General features: G+C 43.1%; 1 protein-coding gene across 1 annotated transcript; it reads left to right on the top strand.

Moving 5' to 3' along the window:
* Positions 1-2,684: 2,684 nt before the first annotated feature.
* On the top strand, positions 2,685-10,144 carry GJB2 (gap junction protein beta 2). The gene is made up of 2 exons (XM_028726287.2): positions 2,685-2,887; positions 7,915-10,144. The coding sequence occupies exon 2, from the start codon at positions 7,937-7,939 to the stop codon at positions 8,615-8,617; it is 681 nt and encodes a 226-aa protein (XP_028582120.1). The 5' UTR covers positions 2,685-2,887; positions 7,915-7,936; the 3' UTR covers positions 8,618-10,144.
* The last annotated feature ends 1,471 nt before the right edge of the window (positions 10,145-11,615 follow it).

The raw sequence follows: 11,615 nt of genomic DNA, 5'->3' as shown, positions 1-11,615 counted from the left end.
GGACTCACCATTACTTACCCGGGAACTTTTTCCCCATGCTTCAACCAGGGTACCCAGGAGACACAAAACCCCCCGATTTTGTGCAATTGAGGGGGTTAAGGAATCCATAAATGAAAACACAGCTTCAGCCTCTTTAGTTTTAGAAGTTAAATACTGACTGTTACTGTTTGAAGCTCTCTATTATTCTCTCAGTTTCTGTTCAACTTGGCAAAAATCCCATAAGCCGCATTACACGTTGCAATGCAGTTAAGATGAGACGTGCACATTTGAAGCAGCTGTTGTACATGTGCAGATTGCAGAGCATGCACAAATGACAATTTCATGAATAGGAGTTGGTGGGGTGGCTGCAGCAGACAAGCGGAAACCAAACAGGTAACACACATTGACTGAAAATATATCTAGCCCTTCTCTGTTGTGTACAGCAATATGCAAATGTGACTTGAAAGACATGGGGGGGGGGTTTGACCTGTTTTAGTCCATTAATGTGTACTTTGCCCCAGTGCCCACATTCCATGTGGAAAAGCTAACCAGACTTGTAGCTGAATATGGCTTCAAAACTGGTGAACACACACATTCAACGACACTGCTTTGAAGTGTATTGACAAGAAAACCCTTTAATATTGATGTGATCGACTTGTATCTAATTGATACAAGATGTGTGTGTGTTGCATTTAGGTGGCATCATCCATGTGCAACATGTATCATAAGGACTAACAACTTAGGAGAGGGGTGGACAGAAGGTGGACTGAGTTCTATTGGTAAATTGCTGGATATTTTGCTGTAGGTAATAGCAAAGGTTCCTGACTCCCCTGAATCACTATTTAACACCTGGTTCTGCTCCACCAGCCCCTATCTGGTATGTGGCTCTGGTTAGTGGGCCTTAAGATCCTAGAAGGAAAAAAGCAAAACAAAATGGAATCTGAAAGCCTAAAATCTGTCTAAACCTGAGTTTGGGTATTTTCTCATGCTAGGTTTAAATGTGCCTTGGAGTCACACACATAATGTATGTGCCCATATGTGACTAGAAAAATCGATTGTATATGACAGCCAATTGAAGGCTTTCTTTCATGTTGCACACCAATTGAAGCCAATACTTGTCTATGAAAAGTTAAACATCCTTATTGTCTCATTGGCTAACCATTCAGGTCTCTTTCCAAGTGCTAGCATTTCCCTAAATGTACGCACAGCAGACGGCAGCCATCTCAACTCATGAACCACCACCCTGTCCTTGATTAAATTCCTCCCAACGTCTGAGGGTGTGTACACACTCCAGTTTGCTTTGCGTCCAGTGCACTCTCATTTTGGAAAGTGGCACCTATGCCAACAACAACAGCAGCATTTATTCTGTACCTATTCTGATGTTTCCTCTGTAACCAGAAAATGGCAGTTGTCGTTCAGCAACATCTTCAGGGCCAAAGGTGCCAAGGGTCTACCACTCCTGATCCACCCCAACAACGGCGGATCTTGGGGTCTCAAAATTCAGCAGCACCTTGTGCAACACCAAGATTCAGCACCCCCTACCTCTCATGCTCCATTCTAAAGCATAGCTGTGGTGTCCTGACCCTGGCGGCACCCGCCAAGGCTCTGCGCCCAGCCTGACTCCTAGGAGCTGAGGTCCCTTCTCTCCCCCCCCCCCAATAAAATATTGGAGGCCAGTTGATGCGCATTGCCATTCTAATGATGTGTGTGCACTGCGTCATGTGATTGATAGTGTGTGGCGGGGCTGACCTGCCCCCTCATATTTTATTCAAGTTGGCATCCTTGGCACCCAAACCAGTTGTGCTCCCCTCAATCCACCTCTTACCACCGTGGTTGTAATAGCACTGTGACAGGCAGGCAGTGGAATTTCATCAGTAGATGCTTTCCCCATTATTACACCCCCCAGGGTGAATAAAAATATTGAGGGGAGGGGTGTCAGGTAAGCCCACCCCACATTATCAATCACATAACACGGTGCGCACAAACACTATTTGAATGGCAAACCTAGACAGCATCTTAAAAAGCGGAGACATCACCTTGCCGACAAAGATCCGTATAGTTAAAGCTATGGTTTTCCCAGTCGGGATGTATGGAAGTGAGAGCTGGACCATAAGGAAGGCTGATCGCCGAAGAATTGATGCTTTTGAATTATGGTGCTGGAGGAGACTCTTGAGAGTCCCATGGACTGCAAGAAGATCAAACCTCTCCATTCTTAAGGAAATCAGCCCTGAGTGCTCACTGGAAGGACAGATCGTGAAGCTGAGGCTCCAATACTTTGGCCACCTCATGAGAAGAGAAGGCTCCCTGAAAAAGACCCTGATGTTGGGAAAGATGGAGGGCACAAGGAGAAGGGGACGACAGAGGACGAGATGGTTGGACAGTGTTCTCGAAGCTACCAGCATGAGTTTGACCAAACTGCGGGAGGCAATGGAAGACAGGAGTGCCTGGCGTGCTCTGGTCCATGGGGTCACGAAGAGTCAGACACGACTAAACGACTAAACAACAACAACAAGCCCATGACATGTTGAATTTCTACCTGCCGTGCTGCTGTTGGAGCCCTGGCAAGAAGCGAAGAGGAAGAAGTGAAAGCGCTGCGGAGGCGTCGTCGGAGGGCGGGAAGGGGCCGCGTCGCAACCATTTCTTCGACGGTGGCGCCTCCCCCCGCCTTGTCCACACGGGCTCTTCCCGCCTCTTTCCTTGCAGCCGCGCCTGCCGAAGGCGTCGCTAAAGAGCATCTGCCCGAGAACAGGAAGGAGCCTCCCTCAAAGCTGCCGAGGCGGCGGCGACGACGAAACTAGGCAGCCTACGAGCAAGTGGCGCTCTCTGGACCTCGCCAGGAAGCGGAACGGAGCCCCGCGGGGGGACGCAGCTGGACCGGTTTCTTCTCCCGCGCGCGGAGCTGAGCGAGGTGATGGGGCTGCTGCTGTTGCAGGGGCGATGCTTTCTCCCCCCCTTGCCGGGAAGGGAAGATTTGGGTTGAGATGAAGCCTCCAGTGAATGGAAATGTCCGCGCCTGGCACTTCCATGGGGTGGGGAGGGAATGGGGTTAAAACGCCGTGCGCGCGTTTTAAAAGATCAAGAGAAATCAGAAGGTTGCGTTTCGCAGGGCAGGCAGAGTCCGGACTTTGGTGTATTCGGCTTGCTAGGCTTATAGGACGTATGAAAGGGGTGGGTCTCGCTGTGGGCAGGATTGCTGCATTGCGGGGGGTTGGACTAGATGACCCTGGAGGTCCCTTTTCAGCTCTACGGGATTTCTGTGAGGGGTGCAAGTGAAAGGAGCGGCTGAATACCATGCGGTGCCAAAGAGAAAGTCTGACCGCTCCGCGCGTTTGTTTGTGTGTGAGAGATAAAGCAGAAATACAGACAAAATTGGGGAAACAAGTCCCTCCACACATGTTTTCCCCCCCATTCGGTTTTGTGAGATGCACAAGATGTTACGATCTTTCTTTTGCCAGGATGTTGGCTGTAGTCCAGATTCTTCGCTGGGTTCCCAGTGCTTCGGTTCTGCCAGCAAAAAGAGGTCTTTCTCTTGAAAGACCCATCATCATGTTAAGGCCAAGGTCTACAACTTACGGCTGGGAGTTAATAGCCACATGTTGTCTTTTACTAACCAGCTGTGAAGTCCAGCCCCACCATTATGGTGAAACATTATCATACAAAGTTAGCAACATGGCCAAGCCATGTAACTCAGGGATTTTTGTAATGTTGATTTTAAAATAATAGTTTTGGTCTTCTGCTACAATCGTAACATGTGAGGAAAGGGTAGGATTTGTCCTGTAAGATGCTTATTTTCATCTTCTAAGAGACCTTAGTGCAAAGAAGGAGAACTAGTTTTTCAAGACATCCTGTGGCACCTTAAATATGAAGTGGGATAACCAAACGTTTGTCATATTCAGAGGTGGCCCACTGAAATCATTTCACATTGAAGTAACTAAGAACTGCTTTCATTCACTATTCAGTGAATGTTTGGGATATATTACTTCTCAATAGCTCTCTTCAATACAATCTGTGATTTCTTTCTTGGGTGACTAAAGCGTTAACATGCTTCAACAACTTCCCTTAATATTAAGTCATGAAAATGCCTGTAAAATTCTCACGGAACTAGGAACGCCCATTTTTTCTTCCTCCTGGGGCAAGAAAGTGATCCCTGAAATCAAAACACATAAAACATATATCCAGTTTAAAAAAGCCTCATAGCTGAAATTTTAATTAATATTTCATATGCCATTCTATCCTCATGTTTACATGTGTTTTTCTTCTATTATCTTCCCCCGCCATATTATTCCAGTGGAAATAATACTGCTGCAGACAGAAAGGGTGAGAGATGCAAGCAGAGAAACATTCTGTGATTTCCATATGCTAACCATTTGTATTTTATACAGAGATGTAATTTCAAAATGATATCTAACAGTTTATGCAGAAAGAATGACGTATTTAATATCTGCAATATAACCTCTCCAAACAGTGGAGGAAGAAATGGATTTGATGTGGAGTCCTGGATAACCATTTGCCCCTTCACTCACACTGATCCATGTAAGATGCAGAATTCTGCATGAGGGATGCTGCAGTTGCCCGATTAATTTTTCACCTTTAAGATGCAATATTCATTAGTAGTACTAATATTAATATACCTAACCTTTTACCTTAAGGTTTCTAGAATAGTAGATGAATTGAGAAAATGATTTACTCAAAGGTATTCTTCTGAGTAGACATACATATGACCGTGTCTGTCAAATGAGTATTTTCCAGTATGTGCAGGACTGCTGTTTTACAATGCAATCCTATGCATTTCACTAAAAAGCAATTGAGCTCAATGATGTTTAATCTGATGTGAATTTATACAGGAATGCAACCTTAATCTTCATAGGTAAGAGTTCTATTCAATGTTAGCCCTACTCAAAGCAGAGCCATTCAAATTAATGGGCATGATTAACATAGGCTCATTATTTTCAATGGGTCTACCCTACTTAGTCTTGTCTCAGTTGAAAGCAACCTTAAGAGTCTACATCAGTTACACTTATACTACAGATGGAATTTGTTGTGTCAGTTCACATTTTGCAATACCGGCAAAAAATATCAGTGGTTTCCAATTAGCTAAGTCCTGTGGACTCCGTGTTTTTCCAAAGGCAAGACAGGGACCCCCTTCCTTTGAAAATGCTAATACCTCTATGGTAGTTTTTGCTATGTGAATGGGGTGCAGATTCCCTCGGGTCCATAAACCACCAATTAGGAACCACTGATCTATATAATAGAAGAGCAAAACACTTGATATTTATCCTGTTTTCTTTTGGTTGAATGCTTTGTTTGAATTGAATTAATAGGGGTGAAAGTCTTCATCTTGTTTAATGGTTAGCAGAAGTGTATTTGATTTGTGGTCACAGAGTTTGGTGTGGTTTCTTATTGAACTTGGTTATAGGAAAACCCGAGACCTTGGTTATTGGAAAACATATAAATGATTTATTTTAAAGAAATAAATCCGTGCAGCTTTCAAATCAAATCCTACAGGGAGGAGGGTGATTAGTAGGAAAAGAAATACCGGTAATTTTATCCATCTTTTCATCTTGATTCTGCAACTCCTCATTACATCAGCAATATCTATCTACTTTTTTCTAAGGGTTAGTGGGTGTAATGAAAGCTACCATGTCAAGGGTTATGTTATAACATGTTGGAGTTCTGTCTTCTTGTAAGTCAGCTTGGCCTTGCTTGTTAAGGCTTTACTAAACCACATTATTTGTTTGTATAGTACTATGCCAACACACTCTTAGAATAGGAAAGCTGCATAATTGGACACACACATTTGGATTTATTTCTATTTGTGAATTGCCAAAACCAGCATGCAGGCATCTCCAATGAAAATGAAGATTAAAAATGAGTTTGACCTTAATTAGCAATATCAACAAAAATTAGAATTGAGGGTCACCAGAAATGAACCCAAAGGTGTTGTTTGACAGGCATATCTAACTATAAAATTATATCAGGTTGTGTTTTTTTAATATAAAAAACCCAGATTAATAAATATTTTAGCTGATTAGTTGCCTGTCACCCAAAGGTCTCCAAGCAACTAACATTAAAGAAAAAGATGTGCAAATACGTCATACGATAAAAAAAGGGAAAATCATATAATATGCTAATATTTCATTCAACATGTGGGAAAACAAAAACAACAAACCAGCCCCCTACATAGCAATAAAAAACCATTTGCAATATTGAAACAAAAAAACAAGGCAATACTCCCAACCACTAATCAGCAGATAGACAAAAACTCAACCCTCTTCCCTAGCCCAAATGACAATTCACATGGAGTCAACTCCCCCACTAGTTACCAGTTCATTTCTGGGCCCAGTTCAAGGTGCTCACTCCACCCAGAAGGCAGGTTGCTTCCTGCAAATTAAAGGCAAGTGGTTCCAGGGTCTTCCGGGATGGACTGGCACCTCTCACCTTCCTTCAGGGGGAAGCAAAGCCAAGCAAAGCAGGGAGCTGGTGGCAGAAGTTTTACCTGTTTTGCCATTGTTCTGGCTACTCCTCTCCTGCTGCTGCTTGGGGTTCTTCCATCAATGAATCTTGGCAATCAAGGTTTGTTGACGGTACTGTTACATATCTTGACACCCCCTACTCCCCATCACAGCTTAAGTTTCTTGGGTTTTCTGAGGGCGGAGGATGATTACTAAATCTGTTTACATCTGTGGTGTAGATCTGCGCTAATAGCAGAGAATGGTAATTAATGGTTGATAAGTGATGATACAGGGACGCGGGTGGCGCTGTGGGTAAAAGCCTCAGCGCCTAGGGCTTGCCGATCGAAAGGTCGGTGGTTTGAATCCCCGCGGCGGGGTGCGCTCCCATTGCTCGGTCCCAGCGCCTGCCAACCTAGCAGTTCGAAAGCACCCCCGGGTGCAAGTAGATAAATAGGGACCGCTTACTGGCGGGAAGGTAAACAGCGTTTCCGTGTGCTGCGCAGTCTCGCCAGATGCTGCTTTATCACCCTGGCCACGTGACCCGGAAGTGTCTGCGGACAGCGCTGGCCCTCGGCCTCTTGAGTGAGATGGGCGCACAACCCTAGAGTCTGTCAAGACTGGCCCGTACAGGCAGGGGTACCTTTACCTTTAAGTGATGATACAGCGATTGCAGTTACAGCAAGATTCTTTCATGCCATTAAAATGTAGTATCTTGGAACACGTATTTCTCCATTACCTTTGTGTAAGTTTCCCACAATGGAGCATCTCCACAAATTGGTTTTTTTAAAAATGATAACAATAACTTCCATTGCCAAATAGCTGCACCTCTCCCTGCTGACCCAGTTCAGATATAATGTCAAACCATAGTTTAGTTTAATGAGTTGCAGTGACCACAGGTGTTCCCACTCCCTTCCCCTCCCTTCCCCTGCATGCACACAAGTTAAATGCACACAAGTAGCGGGCTTTCTGTACATACATCTGAAGTCATCTTGTAAACTAAAGTTGCCATAGGATGGCATTTGGAAAAGTGAAAAAATGCCAGTGTTTTTAGTTTAATTATAACCTAACCAGCCTTTAACAGCACCTCCTTTAAAGGCTATTTCTATAAGGGCAGAACAGAAGAATATGCTGGAGCTAATATATGGGCTTCATTTATATGTGAATCCTAGTTGTATAAACTCACTGTGTATCATCAACGTAGTCCCATGCCAAAAGAAGTCTCTGCATAAGGAACTCTGGTTTAACCACCCCTTTAATTATGTCAGTGTTTTAATGTCACTGTGCTCCTTTGAATGGATAGATGTATATCAAGTTTTAACATTCATTTTCCAGAATGGGTGGGAGAGAAAGAAGCCAAAACATCTCAGAATTGTTCTGCCCGTCTGCTTACAACTTGTCTGTACTAGCAGCAGAGAACTTCCTCATTTGTGAAGGAATAGAATAATTAATCATTTGGCTTTTTCTTTTTTCTTTGTCTTAATAGGTTAAAGAACACACAAGCCACCATGTGGGGAACCCTCCAATCCATTTTAGGAGGTGTAAACAAACACTCAACCAGCATTGGGAAGATATGGCTCACTGTCCTCTTCATTTTCCGTGTCATGATCCTTGTGGTGGCTGCAGAAAACGTCTGGGGAGACGAACAGTCGGATTTCACTTGTAACACTCTACAACCTGGGTGCAAAAATACCTGCTATGATGATTATTTCCCAGTTTCTCATATTAGACTTTGGGCTCTCCAGCTTATCTTTGTGTCTACCCCTGCCCTTCTGGTGGCAATGCATGTTGCCTACAGAAGGCACGAGAAGAAACGGAAATACCGACATGGGGAGAAAATTGACCTTGAAAGTCTGAAAACCCAGAAGTTCCACATCGAAGGACCCTTATGGTGGACATACACCAGCAGCCTCTTCTTCCGAATTATCTTCGAAGCAACTTTCATGTACATATTTTATCACATGTACGATGGGTACCGTATGCCTCGTGTAGTGAAATGCACTGATTTTCCCTGCCCAAATACAGTAGATTGCTTTATTTCTCGTCCCACTGAGAAAACTGTATTTACTATTTTCATGCTGGCTGTGTCAGGCATTTGCATGCTCCTAAATGTACTTGAATTGTCTTATTTGATACTAAAGTCTTGCATGAAGAAGTCTCAGCCCAAGAAGCCACTGCCCAATCATTAGATGTTTGTATGTCATGTATCTGTTTTGCATTGCTTAAAAGCTCATCTGTTTTTAATTAAACTATAGTAAATTACACACCTTCTAAATAGTGGGAGTCCATCTTATTTAACCCACAGTTCAGGAATTCTTTTGTCAGTACAGGCTGATAATACCCAAATACATCTAGTTACAATTGTGCAAAAGGCTAGTATTTTGATGATTAAACAGCTCTTTTTTTGCTCCTTTGGGCGAGAAGAGCGCACAGCCTCAAACATCATGATTCTTTATCAGATGTTTTATTCTCAGGACTCGAGTAACAATTATTTCCCTAATTACTTTACCCCCTCAACTTACTGCAGTTAGTTTTAGCTACGATTTACAAACCTGGTTTATTCAGATAAATCATGGTTTGAAGTTGGCATGTTTAGACAAACCATAGCTAAAACCAACCACAGTTTGTCCCAGTCTAAATTTAACAACAGACCATGGTTAGTTGAAAACAATACTGAATGCTTCCAATTTCCTTCCAGAGAAGGAGAGCAAACTCAAGGCTCACTCACTTCCATAATCAGAGGCAGCCTGCCTCCTCTGAATACCATTTGTGGGGGAACAGTGGGACATGCAGGGCTACATAAGCCTTTAGTCTGATACAGGAGAGTTTTTCTCATTTGCTCTTACACAGCACACTAAACCACAGTTTAGCCATGTTAAGTCTGCAAACCGCCACTCTTGAACATGCTGTGCAAACCCTGACTGCCTTACATAATCCTTACCAGGGTTTAATGGGACTTGAAGCTCTAAAAATAATATATTTAATATGCATTTCCCTTTGTTAAGATGTAAATGCCATCAAATTGCTCGGTAACAGTTTTGATCACCACACTCGGTATAAGTTTTGGTGGACTAGAGTGTGCTTCAGATGCACACAGTTCCATGCCTCTGATGAAATGGACTCTAGTCCGTGAAAACCTGTGGTATGATAAAGTCTGTTAGTCTTTAATGTTCTATAATATTCTTGGTTTTTATTAATTTGGTGGCAATAGAACTGGGCATACCACATAAGAGCTGCCAATTGAATAAATTGTGGAGAAACTATAGTTGAGTTCTGCCACTACTTTGTTACTATGTAAAATGTGCCTTTCACTTGATGTAGGAAGAAAGCCAATTCTGTCCTTTAAAAAGTTCTGAATATATATATATATATATATATATATATATATATATATATATAATTAATAAGGTGACACCGTTTTGGAAGAAATTATTGTACTGCTATTATGAGCAGTTTCAGGAAAGCACAAAGATATATCAGGATTAGCTAGAACAAGTAATTCTGTCTGCCTGAGAACATCCTTAATCCAACTATGACAAACAGGAACTTTGGTGTGTTTCATGCTTCTGCTTGTTGAATGCGTAATTGAATGATCGACTGCCAAAAGAACATTCTGCTATTCAATGGTCAGTATTACAAAATATCTTATTTGTATGAATGACACTTTTTTCCTAATGATCCTGTACTCAAAATAAATCACATTTGTCATGCCTTAAGTTTTGTTACTTGAAGGGTTTGTTTATACCAAAAGTGAGTGGAAAATATAGTGCCACTTGTAACAGTGCAAAACGCCTGCAAATATGGACATTTCAAATTTATAAATAGGTCACTAGTTTTGTAAATAGTTCAAACGAATTGCTTAAACACTCTCATTATTACAAGAGACAGATGTGGTCACCCCATACTATCTCGTGCATATTCTCACACACAGGCCCTCTGCTCAGCTGGTGCATGGCCAATGCTGCCTTTTCATAGAATCATAGAATCATAGAGTTGGAAGAGACCACAAGGGCCATCGAGTCCAACCCCCTGCCAAGCAGGAAACACCATCAGAACACTCCTGACATATGGTTGTCAAGCCTCTGCTTAAAGACCTCCAAAGACGGAGACTCCACCACACTCCTTGGCAGCAAATTCCACTGTCGAACAGCTCTTACTGTCAGGAAGTTCTTCCTAATGTTTAGGTGGAATCTTCTTTCTTGTAGTTTGGATCCATTGCTCCGTGTCTGCTTCTCTGGAGCAGCAGAAAACAACCTTTCTCCCTCCTCTATGTGACATCCTTTTATATATTTGAACATGGCTATCATATCACCCCTTAACCTCCTCTTCTCCAGGCTAAACATGCCCAGCTCCCTTAGCCGTTCCTCATAAGGCATCGTTTCCAGGCCTTTGACCATTTTGGTTGCCCTCCTCTGGACACGTTCCAGTTTGTCAGTGTCCTTCTTGAACTGTGGTGCCCAGAACTGGACACAGTACTCCAGGTGAGGTCTGACCAGAGCAGAATACAGTGGCACTATTACTTCCCTTGATCTAGATGCTATACTCCTATTGATGCAGCCCAGAATTGCATTGGCTTTTTTAGCTGCCACGTCACACTGTTGGCTCATGTCAAGTTTGTGGTCAACCAAGACTCCTAGATCCTTTTCACATGTACTGCACTCAAGCCAGGTGTCCCCCTCTTGTATTTGTGCCTCTCATTTTTTTTGCCCTAGTGCAATACTTTACATTTCTCCCTGTTAAAGTTCATCTTGTTTGTTTTGGCCCAGTTCTCTAATCTGTCAAGGTCGTTTTGAAGTGTGATCCTGTCCTCTGGGGTGTTAGCCACCCCTCCCAGTTTGGTGTCATCTGCAAATTTGATCAGGATGCCCTTGAGTCCATCATCCAAGTCGTTGATAAAGATGTTGAATAAGACCGGGCCCAAGACAGAACCCTGTGGCACCCCACTAGTCACTCTTCTCCAGGATGAAGAGGAACCATTGATGAGCACCCTTTGGGTTCGGTCAGTCAGCCAGTTACAAATCCACTGAGTGGTAGCATAGTCAAGACCGCATTTTACCAGCTTCTTTACAAGAATATCATGGGGCACCTTGTCAAATGCCTTGCTGAAATCAAGGTAGGCTACATCCACTGCGTTCCCTTCATCTACCAGGCTTGTAATTCTGTCAAAAAACGAGATCAGGTTAGTCT

This window comes from Podarcis muralis, chromosome 4 (assembly GCF_964188315.1).
Source record: "Podarcis muralis chromosome 4, rPodMur119.hap1.1, whole genome shotgun sequence".
In the NCBI taxonomy this organism is placed as follows: Eukaryota; Metazoa; Chordata; class Lepidosauria; order Squamata; family Lacertidae; genus Podarcis; species Podarcis muralis.
This window is presented reverse-complemented; position numbering and strand designations above follow the sequence as displayed.